Genomic DNA, 18,993 nt, shown 5'->3' with positions numbered 1-18,993 from the left:
CACAAGCAAAGCATAGCATAGGTTGTGCGCTCTGCAAACAACGTGTCCACTCCGATAATAAGACCGTAAAACACTGGAATAATAATATAGGCTATTGAATGTATTAACATAAATTACCATAACCAAACAAACATTGTAGATTAGAAATTCTAGCAATTAACGGTAAATGTACTACTGCAATGGGGAATTGAAATACGCAAACAATGTATACAATTTAGTTATGAAACAATGATTGTGGAAAAATTTGCAGGAGAGAGCGCATTGTGCATCTTAGCCACACTTCTTCTTGGACTGTGCCATCCCCAGCCCTTAACGATTATAAGCATACCCATAACATGATGCAGCAACCATTATGCTTGAAAATATGGAGAGTGGTACTCGGTAATGTGTTTTATTGGATTTGCCCCAAACAATACATGTGAATTGCTTTGCCACATTTTTTGCAGTTTTACTTTAGAGCTTTGTTGCAAACAGGATGCATGTTTTGGAATAGTTTTATTCTGTACAGGCTTCCTTTTCACTCTGTTAATTAGGTTAGTATTGTGGAGTAACTACAATGCTGTTGATCCATCCTCAGTTTTCTCCTATCACAGCCATTACACTCTGTACCTGTTTTAAAGTTACCAATGGCCTTATGGTGAAATCCCTGAGCGGTTTCATTCCTCTCCAGCAACTGAGTTAGGAAGGACGCCTGTATCTTTGTAGTGACTGGGTGTATTGATAAACCATCTAAAATGTAATTAATAACTTCACCATGCTCAAATGGATATTCAATGTCTGCTTTTTTAAAAATCCATCCACCAATAGGTGCCCATCATTGCGAGGCATTGGAAAATCTCCCTGGTCTTTGTGGTTGAATCTGTGATTGAAATTACCTGCTCTAACAATTAAATGTATGTGAGGGGTACAGAGATGAGGTAGTCATTGAGAAATCATGCTAATTCCTATTATTGAACACAGAATGAGTCCATAAAACATATGTGATTTGTTAAGCACAGTTTTACTCCTGAACTTATTTAGGCTTGACATAATAAATGGGTTGAATACTTATTGACTTAAGACAATTTCGAAAAACACATTTCCACTTTGACATTGAATCAATTTAAAATGTAGGCTGTAACAGAACAAAATGTGAAAAAAGTCAAGGGGTGCTAATACTTTCTGAAGGCATTAAGTACTTTGAGGAAAAATGTATTTGCTATGACTGTGTTGTGGTTGTTTACCTAGCTTTCTTACGATGAATGCATTGTAATGTCTCAACAAAAAAATCTGCATGAACTTGATAAAATAGGCATTTGTGAACATAATATAGCCGACACAGTACAAACACAATATGTAACAGACTTTTTAGGCTTATATATCACAAAATGTCTGGATGCAGTATTTTACCCAGGAATATTCAACACTGAAATCTGCTACTTTAGTTATTTCAAATGCGTCTGTGGATCTGTTCTGCTGACAATGAAAATTCATCTTTGTCTTTAATGCAGAATTTGATATAAACGTCAGAAGCTATTGGATAGCTACCTATCCTGAGGTAGCTCCTTTCTGAGGACCTCTTCCTGGAAAAAGCCTTTCTCCGGTGTGGACTTTAAGAAGCATCTTCAGCTGGTTCTGGTGGGAGAACCTGTTCTCACACTGTGGAGAAACCCTACAGCTGCCCCGTGTGGACACTCTGGTGCCTCTTCAGGTTGGACGAGTGGGAGAAGCGCATCTGACACCGGGTACAGCTGAAAGGTTTTTTCCCACTGTGGATACTCCTATGTCTGATAAGGTTACTCCGGAAGGAGAAGCTCTTGTAGCACAGTTTGCACTTGAAGGGCCTCTCCTTGGTGTGAACGGTCTGGTGCTCCTTCACATAGGTCGCCTCAGCGAAGCACTTCCGACATGTGGGGCAGGCGTATGGCTTGTCGGTGTCTGTCCTAATGCTCAGCCTCCCATGTTGTGACCCAATGACACCAGAGGAGGTAGAAGCAGGAGCCACCACCCTAAGGGGGTTAGTATTTGAGCTACGTCCTTGACCTCTTGTTTGGGTGTTGTTGGGATTGTGTGCTGTGTTATAGCATAAGTACCTCTTGTGATGAACACCCATCCTGACCTGGTCTGTATTGGTGGGGTAACCATAAGGTAACTGAGGAAGGCTAGATCCAGGCCTTCTATGAACCCATTCACCAGGCATTAGATGAGATCCTGAAGGAGAAAGACTTCCTGTTAGACTATCACCAGGGGTGTCTCCCACCACTCTCTCTGAAGGCTGAAGCCCGGGTGACCTGCTCTGTTCATCATGGATACGGTGGTGTTTGTATCATAGGAACAGGAGGGTCTATCTCTATCAGCCCCAGGCCCTGCTTCATCACTGCACTGAGACTGTGAAGAGAAGGGTCTGGGCTGCAGACTGGATCCCTGACTGGAGCCTCTGTCTCTCTGATGACCACCTGTCCACTGTTGTTCTGTGTGGTGGTGGAGTCTCTGTCCCTTGCGGTTCGGTCCTGGTTGTGACTCGGGATGGCTCCTGATCCAGGGACCTGAAAAAAAAGCCAGGGTTTGTGACCAGCCGATTCAGAGGTCCAGCAACACCGGATATCAGCAGGTCCTCATGGACTGCAGACTGTAAACACAAATTGAACAGAAAAGGGGTCTCCTGGTCGCGGCTGGCTGTGACAGAGCCTGGAATCGAACCCAGAATCTCTAGCTAGCACTGCGATGCAGTGCCTTAGACCGCTGCGCCACTTAGGAGGCCTAACACTGTGATTCAAGTACCTAACAATATGGAGCCATCAGAGTTTATTGTAAAATATTTCCATATGTCTTGATTCAAGAATGAAGTATAATGTTTTGGTTCGAATGAGAAGGGAAACTCAGTCACTGCAATTATTTAAAAAATTGTCAGCACAGAGTCAAGTTAGTATTTAATTTCAACTAAATGGTCATACACTCATAACGTGAAGTAAAGTACTTTATTGCACAAAACCATACATGTGACAAGTAGAATAACTTTTCTCTCTATGGTAATATGACCTTTTCTGTAAATCTAGCACCCTTGCTTTGATAACATACATTTTAGAATACTTTGGAAAAGGTTCAACATTACATTACACACACCTTCACTACTACATGACAATTAAACACGAATTAAGGCACTATCCTTCTCACTATAAAACTCCAGCATCAACCTTAAGAGTCGACTTATGTCACTCTTCATCAGTGAAGCAGTTTTACAGACACCATCACACATCATCTACTCTGCCTCATCACACTCATTCTTTCCTCAGTTCACCTCATCCAGTTCCCTACTACATCCAAAACCAACAGAATTAACTGCACACTAACTAACTAGTACTACATGGAAAGATGTAGACTGGTATGAGGGAATGACAGAGGCTCTCCTCGTAGGAGACTGTTGCAGATGTGTGTGGTGGTCTTTCAGGCACTTATTGCTGCCGATGCATCACCCAGGTGGTGGATGTTCCAGCCTACCTACAGAGGAGGAGGTGTGTACTGCAGAGACAGATGTGCCTGATAAAGCTCCGGGCCTGTCTGACTGATGTCTCCCTGTACCATCAACGCCGACTCCAATCAAGCTACTCCTTTACTGAACTGCATCATCATCATCTAGCTGTGGAAGACCGTCTCCCATGAACTGCCAGCTCCCTGAATTTGTTTTAGTTTTTAAAAGAGACTGAGATTATGTATGAAAAGCGCTATCTAAAATAAAGAAATACATGTATTGTTATTATTAGTAGTATTACTACTTATCACCATACACTAATCATTTTCTGCTGGTGTATCCTGAGGTAGCTTCTCTCTGTGTTGTTGCAACAAAGAGAGGAGGTCTCCGTCCCCACGTACCAAATCTACACCTCGCCCTGGTCTCAGCCAGTCTGTTGTTATGGATATGTTGTTTTGTGTTTCTGGTTGTGGTTGTGGTTAACAGTGTTGTTCCCCAGCCCAGAGTTCAGGATACTGTCCCATCCACTGACCTCCACTATATCACCTCTGGTCCAGCCCTGCTCAGTGATATCGTCCCCTGGGTCCCCTGGACCAGTCATGGTCTGGGAATCTAATATGGTCGCCCAGTCTCCCCTGTTAGCCTCCAACCAACCACCTGCAGGAAGAGGTTAGAAAATAGACTTTACAAACATGACAGAGAACTCTACATATGGAGATTTTTTTGAGTCAATTATCTGGTCAAGTTCATACATTGTGTGTTTTTGTATGTAAACACAAGTTCATTTCTCTCTTACCTTGATTTTTTTGTTGTTGTCAAGTTCATACATTATAATGTGTGGTTTTGTATGTAAACATTCATTGTGTTGATTTCATTTTATGGAGGAAGGAAAAAAAAATAGCCAGGCGCATCACTATTCCCATTGAAGATCTATTACTGTATGTATGCATGTTATATGTATTTCTCCCTTACCTCCTTACCTTGCTCCCCCATCTTTAGTCCACTCAGCAGATCAATGCTCTCTGGTCCGTCTTCTATTGTCTCCTCTTTGACCAGCAGCAGATCAGGCTTCCCATCCTCCATGTCTACTGACTGTAAGAGATACAGAGTGAGAGGATGTTGGATCAAGATATCTGATATGAGCACCCTGCTATGGAGCATCTTTTGATTGGGCAATGCAAGCACATTTTATACTATGCAAACGTATTAGTTGATTTGATTACTTGACAATCTTTAATGGTTTGATAATTCAAAGGCACAGTCCCACACTTAAGACTAAATCAATCAAGACCTGGACCCATATCTACAAAGAGTCTCAGAGTAGAAGTGCTGATCTAGGATCTTTCCATAAAATCTTATTCAGTATAAGCTAAAAGGCAAAACTGACCTGAGATCAGCACTCCTACTCAGAGGCTTTGTGGATACGGCCCGACCTAATACCATTCAGACAGTAGTTCACAGTGGGCTCACCTCAGTGAGACTGTGTGTGGTCCTGTGGTGCTCAGCTGGTGCCTCTTTGGGTGCAGGAGGTGTAGTCTGGTTGTCCTCCATGACCATGGTCCCCTCAGGGTTCCCCAAACCCTCCTCCTCCCCCAGCAGCACCTCTGGACCCTCCTCCTGGAAGAGAGAGGTGGTACAAATTACAGACAGTGGTATGCGGGTTTCTTCACCCGCACCAGCAAGCAATTGCTGATAACCCATCCGCCTGACCATATGTGATAAAGTGAAAATCAGAGGACCATAACCGTAAATATAGAAAATGCACTATAGGCTAGTCAGAGACGGCAAAAATGTTTTTGTTTATTTTTGCCTGATTCTGCTTATAATTTCCAACATTTTGGTATGCTATTTGTTAGTCAACTTGTCAATAATTATACTGAACAAAAATATAAATGCAAAATGCAGCAATTTCAAAGTCAATTGAAATAAATAAATTAGGCCCTAATCTATGGATTTCACATGACGGCAGGGGCACAGCCATGGATGGGCCTTGGAAGGCATAGGCCCACCCACTTGGGAGCCAGGCCCAGCCAATCAGAGTGAGTTCGTTCCCCCCCCCCCCCCCGGTCTGCGGTTCTGAGGCTGGTTGGACTTACTGCCAAATTCTCTAGAACGGAGGCGGCTAACGGTAGAGAAATTAACATTAAATTCTCTGGCAACAGCTCCGGTGGACATTCCTGCAAACAGTATGCCAATTGTGCACGCTCACTAAGTAAATAATATTAGATAAATAATATTTGTGCCAATGGAACATTTCTGGGAGTTGTTATTTCAGCTCATGAAACATGGGACCAACACTTTATTTGTTGCATTTATATTTTTCTTCAGTGTAGAAAGAAGAGAAGCTGCTTGTGTCATTACATGTTGCCGTAGAAGACAAAATAAACCATTGTTCACCAGAATGTCATAAATCGATTGAAGCATTCATTCTATCTAGTTGACATCAGTGAAGTTCTCTGTCATCTCTGTTTCTTTCACAGAGCAAAGACTTTCAGGGACCGGGGAGAAAATGCAATAACAAAAAAAAAAAACAGGATTGAATTTCTCAGCAAAATTTCCAAATTACATTAGTTTGACCGGTTGTAAGGAAATTGAAAGCTGTGACAATGAGGTTTCTGATAAGATTTCAGCTTGGCATGGATGCATATTTTGTGGTTGAAATACTATCAGCTTTTATGATGCTGAAAAAGATTGCACCTCTATAGACAGTATCGAACTGCGCATTCGCATTCCCTCAAGATGCTAAAATAAATATTTATTCAACCCTGTTCTGAAGTCAAATTATAATTTATTTTTTTACCTAGATTTGCTGTGTCATTTTATTGTCAGAAATGCTTATAGTGCCTTCGGAAAGTATTCAGGCCCCTTGACTTGTTCCACATTTTGTTACATTACAGCCTTATTCAAAAATGGATCAAATAAATAAAAATCCTCAGCAATCTACACACAATACCCCATAATGACGAAGCGAAAGTTATTTACACATTTTCGCAAATGTATTAAAAATGTATTTACATACAGTACCAGTCAAAGGTTTGGACACACCTACTCATTCAAGGGTTTTCTTAATTTTTACTATTTTCTACATTGTAGAATAAAAGTGAAAACAAACTATGAAATAACACATATGGAATCATGTAGTTTCAATTAACAGGTGTGCCTTGTTAAAAGTTAATTTGTGGAATTTCTTTCCTTCTTAATGTGTTGTGACACGGTATGCATGGTACAAAGAAGATAGCCCTATTTGGTAAAAAAAACAAGTCCAAGTGATTAGCTTAATCAGGCAATATTAATTACAGAGAAATGATTTTATAGAAAAGCATGTCATATCACTTAATCCGGCATAGCCAAAGACACGACAACTATGAGACTCGAAATTGAGCTGAGGTGCATCCTGTTTCCATTGATCAACCTTGAGATGTTTCTATAACTTGATTGGAGTCCAGCTGTGGAAAATTCAATTGTTTGGACATGACTTGGAAAGGCACGCAACTGTCAATATAAGGTCCCACAGTTATTAGTGCATGTCAGAGCAAAAACCAAGCCATGAGGTCGAAGAAATTGTTCGTAGATGCTCCGAGACAGGATTGTGTCAAGGCACAGATCTTGGGAAGGGTACCAAAACATTTCTGCAGCATTGAAGGTCCCCAAGAACTCAGTGGCCATCATTCTTAAATGGAAGAAGTTTGGAGCTAAACTAAGCAATCTGGCCAAACTAAGCAATCGGGGGGAGAAGGGTCTTGGTCAGGGAGGTGACCGAGAACCCGATGGTCACTCTGACTGAGCTCTAGAATTCCTCTGAGGAGATGGGAGAAACTTCCAGAAGGACAACCATCTCTGCAGCACTCCACCAATCAGGCCTTTATGGTAGAGTGGCCAGACGGAACCCACTCCTCAGTAAAAGGCCCGATGGCTGGCATGGAGTTTGCCAAAAGGCACCTAAAGGATTCTGACCATGAGAAACAAGATTCTCTGGTCTGATAAAACCAAGGTTGAACTCTTTGGCCTGAATGCCAAGTCTGGAGGAAACCTGGCACCATCCCTACGGTGAAGCATGGTGGTGGCAGCATCATGCGGTGGGGATGTTTTTCAGCGACAGGGACTGGGAGACTAGTCATTATTGTAACAAAGATGAACGGAGCAAAGTACAGAGAGATCTTTGATGAAAACCTGCTCCAGAGCACTCAGGATCTCAGACTGGGGCGAAGGTTCACCTTCCAACAGGACAATGACCCTAAGGACACAGCCAAGACAACGCAGGAGTGGCTTCGGGACAAGTCTCTGAGTGGCCCAGCCAGAGCCCTGACTTGAACCTGATCGAATATCTCTGGAGAGACCTGAAGATAGCTGTGCAGCGATGCTCCCCATCCAATCTGACAGAGCTTGAGAGGATCTGCAGAGAATTGGAGAAACTCCCCAAATACAGGTGTGCCAAACTTGAAGCGTCATACCCATGAAGACTCAATGCTGTAATCGCTGCCAAAGGTGCTTCTACAAAGTACTGAGTAAAGAGTCTGAATACTTATGTAAATGTGATATGTTTTTTATTTGTAATAATTTGCAAACACTTCTAAAAACCTGTTTATTTTGTCATTATGGGGTATTGTGTGTAGATTGAGGGGGAAAAACGATTTAATCAATTTTAGAATAAGGCTGTAATGTACCAAAACGTGGAAAAAGTCAAGGGGTCTGAACACTTCCCGAAGTCACTGTAAATTCTGCAGGAGTTAATATTAAGGCTATGTGAGAGTTTACAGTCAGTGTCCAGATTTCAGTTTCCATTGAACCCATCTGAACAGTAAGCTATAGTTCCCTTGACCTATCATAGGCCTATTTGAAGTCCCAGTCTTCAGACTGTCACATTTGTGTAGCGCGCATAACATAACATCTGCTATCATCCTCATTTACCGCTAAACCAAATCTTTCGCAAACATTACTTTTCAAGCTTTCCCTCCTCTTAATTTTCAACAATCCATTTCGCAGCTTTCGCCTCCATGGATCAACGTTAAGATGGACTACGCATAAATCTCTCCGCCATTTTCCGGTTGCTAAAATTGTAATAGTTTGCCTAATTTCAGTTTGTGACAAAACAAGCAAGTATAGTGTAGAGAATCATTGCACCATCTAAACCGCTGATATACATTTTCCATAACCAAAAATGTTGAATTTCCAGCTTTTTGAAATGAAAGTAAAAGTCGCAAAAATGAAACTTTAAATCGCGAAGTATAGATCTAGCACAAATAGAACATATCTACCGCTTCTTAAACTTGCTTTAACTGAATGACAGATCGATAACACACATTTCTATGTGAATTTGGTTGGGTAGCGTTGCAGGTTTAACCTTTTCTGCCCCTTGCTGTATAGGCTGTTTGGTTTTCATACAATTAAAGCTTAGGCTTACACACTAAAGCCAGATGTTTTTCTTTTTTGTGCTGGCAAAACGCACAAAAGTGCTGTTTGAATGAATGCTTACGAGCCTGCTGCTGCCTATCATCGCTGAGTCAGACTGCTCTATCAAATATCAAATCATAGACTTAATTATAACATAATAACACACATAAATACGAGCCTTTTGTCATTAATATGGTCGAATCCGAAAACTATCATTTCGAAAACAAAACATTTATTTCAGCGAAATACTGAACCGTTACGTATTTTATCTAACGGATGGCATCTCCAAGTCTAAATATTGCTGTTACATTGTACAACCTTCAATGTTATGTCATAATAACGTAGAATTCTGGCAAATTAGTTCGCAACGAGCCAGGCGGCCCAAACTGTTGCATATACCCTGACTCTGCGCGAAGATGAACGCAAGAAGTGACACAATTTCACCTGGTTAAAATTGCCTGCTAACATGGATTTCTTTTCACCTGGTTAGAATTGCCTGCTAACCTCCCACTCGATTTATTTTAGCTAAATATGCAGGTTTAAAAATATATACTTCTGTGTATTGATTTTAAGAAAGGCATTGATGTTTATGGTTAGGTACAGTCGTGCAACGATTGTGCTTTTTTCAAAAATGCGCTTTTGTTAAATCATCCCCCATTTGGCGAAGTTGGCTGTCTTTGTTAGGAAGAAATGGTCTTCACAGTTTGCAATGAGCTAGGCGGCCCAAACTGCTGCATATACCCTGACTCTGTTGCACAGAACGCATGAGAAGTGACACAATTTCCCTAGTTAAAAGAAATTCATGTTAGCAGGCAATATTAACTAAATATGCAGGTTTAAAATATATACTTGTGTATTGATTTTAAGAAAGGCATTGATGTTTATGCCTAGGTACATGTTGGAGCAATGACAGTACTTTTTCGCGAATGCGCACCGCATCGATTATATGCAACGCAGGACACGCTAGATAAACTAGTAATATCATCAACCATGTGTAGTTAACTAGTGATTATGATTGATTGATTGTTTTTTATAAGATACGTTTAATGCTAGTTAGCAACTTACCTTGGCTTCTTACTGCATTCGCGTAACAGGCAGGCTCCACGTGGAGTGCAATGAGAGGCAGGTGGTTAGAGCGTTGGACTAGTTAATTGTAAGGTTGCAAGATTGTATCCCAGAGCTGACAAGGTAAAAATCTGTCGTTCTGCCCCTGAACAAGGCAGTTAACCCACAGTTCCTAGGCCATCATTGAAAATAAGAATGTGTTCTTAACTGACTTGCCTAGTTAAATAAAGGTGTAAAAAAATTTTTTTTTGCCAAATCGGTGTCCAAAAATTCAGATTTCTGATTGTTATGAAAACTTGAAATCGTCCCCAATTAATCGACCATTCAGATTAATCGGTCGAGCTATAATTCTGACATTTTACATTCTTAAAATAAAGTGATGATCCTAACTGACCTAAGACAGGGAATTTTTAGTAGGTTTAAATGTCAGGAACTGTGGACAACTGAGTTTAATGTGTAAGGTGTATGTAAACTTCAACTGTACAGGTCATGTCTCAACTAAAAATCTGCATGAATTTGATAAACTGCATTAATATACTCATTAAAAGTGTCTTGGGGGGGAAAAAATGAAGTAGTTAAATGGAAGTAATGAAATAGGCATTTGTGAACATCATAGTCTACACAGTACAAACACAATATGTCACAGACTCTTTAGGCTTATATATATATATATATATATATATATATATATATATATATATATATATATATATATATATATATATATATATATAAATAACACAATGTCTGGATGAAATGTTCTACTCCGATATATTCAACACTGAAACCTGTTACTGTCGTTAATCCAAAAGATTCACAGATGCATTTCTGTTGACAACAATGAAAATTAATCTTTGTCTTTAATGCAGGGTTTGATCTAAACGTCAGAAGCAATGAAGTCGAATGGTGACTTTCTATGTTATAGAGTGGAATGTTTTTTCTGCTGGTGTATTCTGAGGTTGCTCTTCTCTGAGAACCTCTTCCCGCATTGCGTACAGGCAAACGGCCTCTCTCCCATGTGGACCTATAGGTGCATCTTCAGCTGGTGCTGGTGGGAGAACTTCTCACACTGGGGGCAGCTGTATGATTCTCCCCTGTGTGGACCCTCTGGTGTCTCTTCAGGTTGAATGAGTGGGAGAAACTGGCCCGGCACACGTGGCAGATGAAGGGTTTCTCCCCTGTGTGGACCCTCTGGTGCCTCTTCAGCGTGCCAGCCTCTGCGAAGCGCATGTGACACTGGGCACAGCTGAAGGGTTTCACCCCTGTGTGGACCCTCTGGTGGATCTCGACCTTCTGGGGGCAGCTGAAGCCTTTGTTACAGAACATGCAGAGGAACTGTTTCTTTTTACTACCCCCTGATGTTGCTCCCCTTTCCTGAACCTGGGCTCTAGCCCTTTCGTTTGAGTTCAATACCTGATCGAAAAGGACGCGGCTATGTGAATCGGAAGGCCCCATTGATGTGAACACTGGGTCGCGATCCCTGAGCGTGTGTAAAGGGGAGTGGGTCGCGACATTTGGATTTGTCTCTAAACTTTCCCTATAATCTAAGAAATCTCTGCCCTGTGAGTATCCATCTCCTAGGTGACTATCTGCATTCCATGTGGGAGGATTATTACCCTCTACTTTCACAGTCACCTCATCTACCACTATAACCTCCCCTTTCTTATCTAGGCACCCTTCAGAGTATACACTACTACTGTACCGGTTCCAGTCCTCTCTAGACTGGTCAGTCTGTGTCTCTAAACCCAAAGCCATGTTGACAGGTTCCATCTCTGGGGTGTAAGAACAAGACGGATCATTGCCAGCTTCTGTCGCGTCACCTGAGTCCAGATGGGAATGAACTGTCCTCAAGTCATCGTAAAGTAAATACTCTGAGGCGGGAGCAGGAGGACAGCCCAGTCTCCCCAGCCCCAGTCTCTCTGTGTCTGATCTGTGGTCAGATCCTGTGTGTAAGAGCCTTTTTGTGACAGTTAAAGTCTCTGTGTCCGTCTCTCTCTTGAGGACGCCGTTCGGCTTTCCACTGACCTCCGCGATGCTGTGTCGGGTCCTGGGCTGGGGCGTGGCGGCGGTGGATAGGTCCTCAGTGACTACAGGGTGCGCCACTCCAGCCGCTGCTCCAGTCTGGATGTTTCTGCTGTGTTGTGGGTTGTCTCCTTCAGTCCTCTCCTGCTTGACCAGAGATGATCCTCCAGGACCTGCAGCTTCTGCATCTGCAGACTGACAAGAAGAGAGGACTTTATTAAGGGTACATGAGTAGAATTGGAAAACAATGTCGTAGCAGTGTTTCCTCTGGCAAAATTAGTAGGAGTGGGGGGGAAAAGGTTGAATTATAATCCAAAATTAATGAAAATAAAATGATACTGACACCATCTAAAATATAATTTATACCTTCATAAATGGGCCCCAATAACATATTTGTACAATTATTTGTTTAAATTATTTTAGGGCTGACCCCATTTAGTCGACTGATCAATCGTCTGGTCTATAGGCTGTTGGTCGACCGAGATTTCTTTAGTCGAGCAGTCTAAATGTTTCGTTTTTTTCATGGTGCACAAGACACCTGTCTGATTCACGCCTGTTTTATCCATTGCAGAGGCCACGGGGATGGCACAGTCCATCACTAAGACATGTGATATTGAAGTTGTATATGGCTATATTATGTAAAAATAAATGGTGCAACACTAATAAATCAAATAATATTTTTACAACAAATGCACTTTCTCCCGTGTTGGATACGGTCGCTGTCCACATAATCTTCAGTGCGCCGTAGAATTGGCGCCTTTCCCTATGTTGTTATGTGCATAATAGCTAAATTGACCAGCATATTGGGATTGAGAACCCATGCAGCGGAGGCAACAGCAGCAGAGATCAGGAAACAGCCCTTGCCTTAGCCTAATTGTTTAAGAGTTGAGGAGAGAGGAAACCCCATCATGTTGGATAAAGCAATTTCACTGATTCGGCTGTTTTTAATCTTTGCTATGCTGTAATAAAGGCTGTTACAACAGACTGGCATTTCTTATTTATTTAGTGTTGTTTGCACTGTTCCAAACAGCCAGAAAAATAATATTGTAATCTAACAACACCTGTTTGTCACACATAATATGCAAGCAGCGCTCGCTCCTATACCCTACACTTTCTTGAACTTCTTATTGTTATTATTACAATTATTATTAGGATCATCATTATAATACGTAATGTCATTATCATTAGTCGTCTTTGTATAGTAGCCTTGTATAACCACCAGCTACAGACCTAAGAGCACATCCTGTTTAGTCTTAATACGTAACTTACTTAGCCCTATATATAGGCTACCGTATAATCAATCAATGAGTCCCTTGTTCATGCCATCACACAGCATACGAGACATTCATGCTTTGGAATGCAATCAAGCATTTTAGTTTTAAATTAAATAACAAAGGCAGCTTTGAATAATTAGCCTAAAAATAAAAAATAAACTGCAATTCACAAAGGCATGCAACTGTTTTTAGTCTGCTGTAATAAAGGATTTATAAATCATTAGTGTTGTTGTTTACACTGTTCAAATGGTCAGAAAAAATAATAATATTGTAATCTAACAGCAACAGTTTGGCACACATAACTCACACAGTGCTTGCTCCTAGACCCTAATTTTTATTGATCTCCAGTAGCTTCCACAACTAAGTCAAATGTCTTCCACAGATCTGACTTCCCTTTACCTCCTGAACAACCAGTAAACATTCACCCATATTTTTCACATCCTCCGCATCCATTTTGCTGTCACTGTGTTCGTAGTTTGTTATAACCAATTTATTGACATCATTATGATAGGCTATAGGTCAGGCCCTATTGGTTGCATGTGATGCTTACATGTTTCACGTAAAGAGAGCAAGGGTTGAGGGAATAGGGAATGTTTTTCCTAAACAAATTAGGGATTTCATTCAAATAACTTTTCAGTCAGAAACAAGTAAGAAACTAAATGGCTGAAATGAGATTGCAGCATCAGCAGCGACAGCGCAATAAACACATGCTGTGCCTCTGGTGCCTTTTCACTGCAGTAGGGAGCCAGTCACACAGGCACTCCATGCCTGGATCTTGAGTAATTTGTGTGTCTTAATTATTTAATCAAACAATGTGCTTAAAGTATTAGATAAGCTTTATAAAAAAATATATGGAAAAATAAGTTTAAACATTTCAACCAATCGATTGGTTGAAATAACAGGATGACTCTCGGTTGACCAAGATTTTATTTTAACATATTGGACCATAAATATAACCTATGCATGGTCCATATTATCAAATGTGCTATTAGCAATAAGCATTATCCCCTGTAGCCCAACTGATGCAGCATAGTGGCTATAAATAAATAGGCTGAAGCATGGGGTTTCCATCTGCATTTACCCTATTGGGCTAATCATTAGCTAGATCCCAAATATGGAATATTTTAGCTAGTTAGCATCCTATTGCTGAATTTTATGTCCCATAAAACATGAATAACACAGCAAATATAATATAGGCCTACCTCTTATGATAACTTGGAGTACCCCCCCCAGAAACCATTTCATGTCACTATCCCCCCCCAACACTTTCCCTGGTTGCCACTACTCTTGCTCAACTAAAAATGTTATCTGTCTCATCAAAAAAAAAAAAAAAAAAAAAAAATTATTTCCCAAAAATATTTTGAGGAAGGGTTGTGTTTTACCCCAAGTTACCCTACAATTGATCCGTGTTACATTTAGCCCCACTCTCCCCTATACACTCACAGGGAATTGGAGCAGGAATGTGCTTAACCATGCCATGCTAAAAACTATGGGTTTAAAATTGTGCAGTTCGCTAAGGAGTTGAGAAATAAATAAAGTTGGAATGGAAAATTGGGATCTCTTTTTAACAAAGGACATTACAACTGCTGTTTTCCCAGTATTTGCAATAATTGTTATGCATTGACTGCCTATCAGAATACATGTTTTTCACCCTATGGCACTCATAACTTGAATGCGCCTCAAGAGGAATATCTCTCTCGCATAGAACACACAACAACAAGCCGACTAGGTAAAGAGAAACTATTCTAATATGGGGTTGTCATGCATTACTCGTTTTGTTTGCAGAGGCAAAGTAAATGTGTACTGTTCTAGAATCTTTAAAGTGCGCCTAGGCAGACATATTCTTTTCATGTTCCATATTTCTTTGCTGTTGCGCAGCGCCACAGATAAATGACTGCAGCGAAAACACTGTGTCAGAGAAGTCTCACAAGCTCCTCTATGGCAGATACAGTGCCTTGCAAAAGTATTCGGCCCCCTTGAACTTTGCGACCTTTTGCCACATTTCAGGCTTCAAACATGAGTTTGCTGGGCTGAATAATTTTGCACGTTCAGTTTTTTTTCTTCAGTTTTTGATTTGTTAAAAAAGTTTGAAATATCCAATAAATGTCGTTCCACTTGTTGTTGATTCTTCACAAAAAAATACAGTTTTATATCTTTATGTTTGAAGCCTGAAATGTGGCAAAAGGTCGCAAAGTTCAAGGGGGCCGAATACTTTCGCAAGGCATGTAAGCAAGTGAGATGAGCCTTTCTAAAATAAATGGGCCACATTTGATTAACAAAGTAACATTTTTTTTTACACTATTACACGAACCTCAATCATGATAACGTGCTGGGTTGAGGTTCCACTCCCCTCATCAGAAGTGATTGGTTGGTCATCTCGCCATGTATTGTGTCCGGCTGGCTTCACAATGCTCCTGTGGCCTAGAGTGAGATGTCCTTCACCTAAGAGAGTGATTGGGGGAAAGACGTGGTTAGGTTAGGTATTGTCAATGCTCAACGGTATATTGTACACCATTGATAATGTCTAGAATTAGCAAGGATGTAAGGTAACACTTATAACTCATTGATATACTATTTATTGATTGGTGTAATATGTTCCATGCATTACATTGTTTTCATTGGGTAAATATTACGAAGTGCAGTAAACAAAAATCTGGTTATAATATGATAGTGTCTTTGCGCAAGACAGCCAAGTATTCTGGGGAGTTATTGCATACTGTTAAAAAAAACGTACCAATATCCAATTCTGGTTAACCATCTACACTACAGTACGTGTTTAACACATCTAAGGTCACACATGCGCAGAGGGGATTGGGGCGACATGCAGCGCAACTTCGGCCTTCTGCTAAATGTACCTCTTGCCATTCCTCTGTATCGGTCGAGGATCTTGACACTTCTAGGACGAATGGTCCTCTCTGCGCGCTCCCGTGACACCTTCAGTTCCAGCAGCTGTAGTTTCCTCCGCAATGCCCTGTTTTCTTTCTGGCTTTGAGTAATTTCCAAACGAAATACTGCATAGTCGTCATCTACGAGTTTACAGATCTCTGCCACGGCGGCATTCGCTAGCACCTCCATGACGGAGGCTATTTGAGTGTGAAAAACCATACAGTTAGCCATTGTTAGCAGCTAGCCTTACCTAGAACATCTAGCAACCGAGTCCTGTCTCCAACGCGAAATAAACACTACCCGAGGTAAGTATGTAATTCTGTGCAGTTAGGCATATTTTGAGTTCCAAGGTGTTAATAAACGTCTAAATAACAATACGAAAAACGCTATCGTGATATTTGTTTTGGGTAACTGTTCACTTCCGCTTACACTGAAGAGAAAGAATCTTATTGGTTGGCATCATAGCTCAAAGGCTGTGGTTAACTGAAAAAGGTATGCGCCTTGTTCTTTGAAATACGGTACTGATTATTACGTTACATATCAAATCTCCTGTTCGTGATCACTATCTTTCAAGTTCAGAGAATACTTGTTTAGAACGAACAGTGTGTTAGCAAGAATAGAGTTGAAAATAATTACTTTATTCAATCTACTCAGTAAGGTAAATATTCAAGTCCTTGTTCTAGCCTAGGCTTACGGTCGCTGTAAAAACAGGTATTTACACAAGCCTGTTTCAAATGACAAGTTAACAAAGTATTAATTAATGAGGGGTATGTGGTTAATTACACTCTTATCCCAAGACACTTCACATAACTATAATATTTCTGCTAAAAATAGTTCCCAGACATCCCCTGCATACCTTCTCAAATCAAGTCGGCCACATAGATATAATTGCAAGTGCAGCGAAATGCTTGTGCTTCTAGTTCCGACAGTGCAGCAATATCTAACATGTAGTCTAACAATTCCACAACTACCTAATACACACAAATCTAAGTAAGGAATGGAATAAGAGTATATACATATAAATATATGGATGAGCAATGAAAGAGTGTTAGTTATTTAACATAGATAATTAAGATGTATTATCTGCATAATATGCTAATATGATAGTTATTAGAATGCAACCCTTTGGACTCTGGTGTTGGCAGTTGCACTTCCTCCCTCAGCTGGGGCTCAGTCACCTGGGGTCCATAGAGGGGAGAAGTCAGGCTCGTCTTTCACATGTCCCTGGGGCTTTGCAAAATATCAGAAAGAGAAGAGGACAGGAGGGACCATTGTCTTTATATGTGAATGTGTTTTTACCTATTTTTCAAACCATGTGAAGGAATGGCGTGATTAATGGGGAACCAATGACTTGTCTCCACAATGTCTGTGCGCCAGTCACTCACTTCTTTGGCCTTGGGGAAGATAAGGTTTGAGAAAAGATGTGTAGGGTAGTGTCTGGAACCATTGTATGTCATCTCTGATGTTACACCTATCCTGGGATAGTGTATGACCTAGAGGCTCACTCCCCTCAATGAGCTTGTCCAGTTGTGTGGTCAAGAAGGGGTTTTACTTGAGATGGGAGTATCTGGAGTTAACAATTGATTTATGCCAATAGAATGAGTTGGTGTTTTTGTGCTATGAAGTACCAGGAACGAGATCGGAGCCTCGTCTTAGGGGCCAAACTGAACAATAAGAACAGTCTTCATAGCAAATGCTATCTGGCTGCGGGATACTCCTTTCCCATTTATCAAGTCTCACTGTGTGACCCATTCCACACATCTGTTGTTTGTCATGTCGACTAGGGTGTGGATCTTTGCTATAAAATAATTTAGTAGCCTTTGTGTCGTGACTCTCAACAAATCATCTGAGGGTGGTTTGTCGACCAGCCATCGCTGTTGCAGAGCTCTCACTAATAAAGATTCAGTTTAAGTATAACTCTGACTTGTGTGATAAGTTTGTCTCTGCTCATTTGATTATATAGAAATTAACCATCACAAGCGGCATAGGCAAGATGCAATAGATGGTATAAAATACAGTATATACATATGAGATGAGTAATGCAAGATATGTAAACATTATTAAAGTGTCTAGTGATTAATTTATGAAAGTGGCCAATGATTTAGTCTGTATGTAGGCAGTACCCTCTCTGTGTCAGTGATGGCTGTTTAACAGTCTGACGGCCTTGAGATAGAAACTGTTTTTCAGTCTCTCGGTCTCAGCTTTGATGCACTTGTACTGACCTCGCCTTCTGGATGGTAGCGGGGTGAACAGGCAGTGGCTCGGGTGGTTGTTGTCCTTCATCTTTTTGGCCTTCCTGAAACATCAGGTGCTGTGGGTGTCCTGGAGGGCAGGTAGTTTGCCCCCGGTGATGCGTTGTGCAGACCACATCATCCTCTGGAGAGCCTTGCGGTTGTGGGCGGTGCGGTTGCCGTACCAGGTAGTGATACAGCCCGACAGAATGCTTTCAATTGTGCATCTGTAAAAGCTTGTGAGGGTTTTAGGTGACAAGCCAAACTTCTTCAGCCCCCTGAGGTTGAAGAGGCGCTATTGCGCCTTCTTCACCATGCTGTCTGTATGGGTGTACCATTTCAGTTTGTCTGTGATGTGTACGCCGACGAACTTTCCACCTTATCCACTGCTGTCCTGTCGATGGGGGGTGCTCCCTCTGAATCCCAGGGTGATCTGCTCTGCTCATCATGGATACTGTGGTGTTTATCATCGGAACAGGAGGGTCTATCTATCAGCCCCATTCCCTGCTCCATCCCTGCACTGAGACTGTGAAGAGAAGGGTCTGGGCTGCAGACTGGACACCCCCCAGTCTCTCTGATGACCACCAGGAGTGAGGTTGTTCAGTCCACCTGTCCACTGGTTGTGTTCTATGTAGTGGTTGTGGTGGAGTCTCTGTCCTTCTGACTCGGGAAGGAA

At 41.3% G+C, this 18,993-nt stretch overlaps 1 protein-coding gene across 3 annotated transcripts; it reads right to left on the bottom strand.

The window, feature by feature from the left end:
* Nucleotides 1-380: 380 nt before the first annotated feature.
* On the bottom strand, nt 381-18,149 carry LOC109901261 (zinc finger protein 329-like). 3 transcript variants are annotated; one of them, XR_004211798.1, is made up of 7 exons: nt 16,056-16,455; nt 15,512-15,642; nt 11,930-12,121; nt 4,919-5,065; nt 4,421-4,540; nt 3,981-4,105; nt 381-2,525 (listed from the first exon to the last, which is right to left on the bottom strand). XR_004211798.1 is itself a non-coding variant. In XM_031836609.1 (6 exons), exons 1-6 carry the CDS (start codon nt 16,315-16,317, stop codon nt 3,888-3,890), a joined length of 1,062 nt encoding a protein of 353 aa, XP_031692469.1. In that variant the 5' UTR covers nt 16,318-18,149; the 3' UTR covers nt 3,864-3,887. The 3 variants fall into 3 exon arrangements, 2 of the variants coding, with proteins under 2 accessions (XP_031692469.1, XP_020352899.2); XM_031836609.1 differs by lacking the exon at nt 381-2,525 and having other exon boundaries at nt 3,864-4,105; nt 4,429-4,540; nt 16,056-18,149; XM_020497310.2 differs by lacking the exons at nt 381-2,525; nt 3,981-4,105; nt 4,421-4,540; nt 4,919-5,065 and having other exon boundaries at nt 10,746-12,121; nt 16,056-18,143.
* Nucleotides 18,150-18,993: the final 844 nt, after the last annotated feature.

Source organism: Oncorhynchus kisutch, linkage group LG12 (assembly GCF_002021735.2).
Source record: "Oncorhynchus kisutch isolate 150728-3 linkage group LG12, Okis_V2, whole genome shotgun sequence".
Taxonomy (NCBI): Eukaryota; Metazoa; Chordata; class Actinopteri; order Salmoniformes; family Salmonidae; genus Oncorhynchus; species Oncorhynchus kisutch.
The sequence above is the reverse complement of the archived record's forward strand: the minus strand, read 5'-3'. Positions and strand labels throughout refer to the sequence as shown.

Bases quoted from the DNA above. Each gene is read 5' to 3' on its own strand.
- LOC109901261 (XM_020497310.2), bottom strand. From the start codon at position 16,317: ATGGCTAACTGTATGGTTTTTCACACTCAAATAGCCTCCGTCATGGAG. The intron at 15,643-16,055 runs GTACATTTAGCA...TCACTCTCTTAG, and splicing joins ATACAGAGGAATGGCAAGAG to GTGAAGGACATCTCACTCTA. The intron at 12,122-15,511 runs GTTCGTGTAATA...TCTTCTTGTCAG, and splicing joins AGCACGTTATCATGATTGAG to TCTGCAGATGCAGAAGCTGC.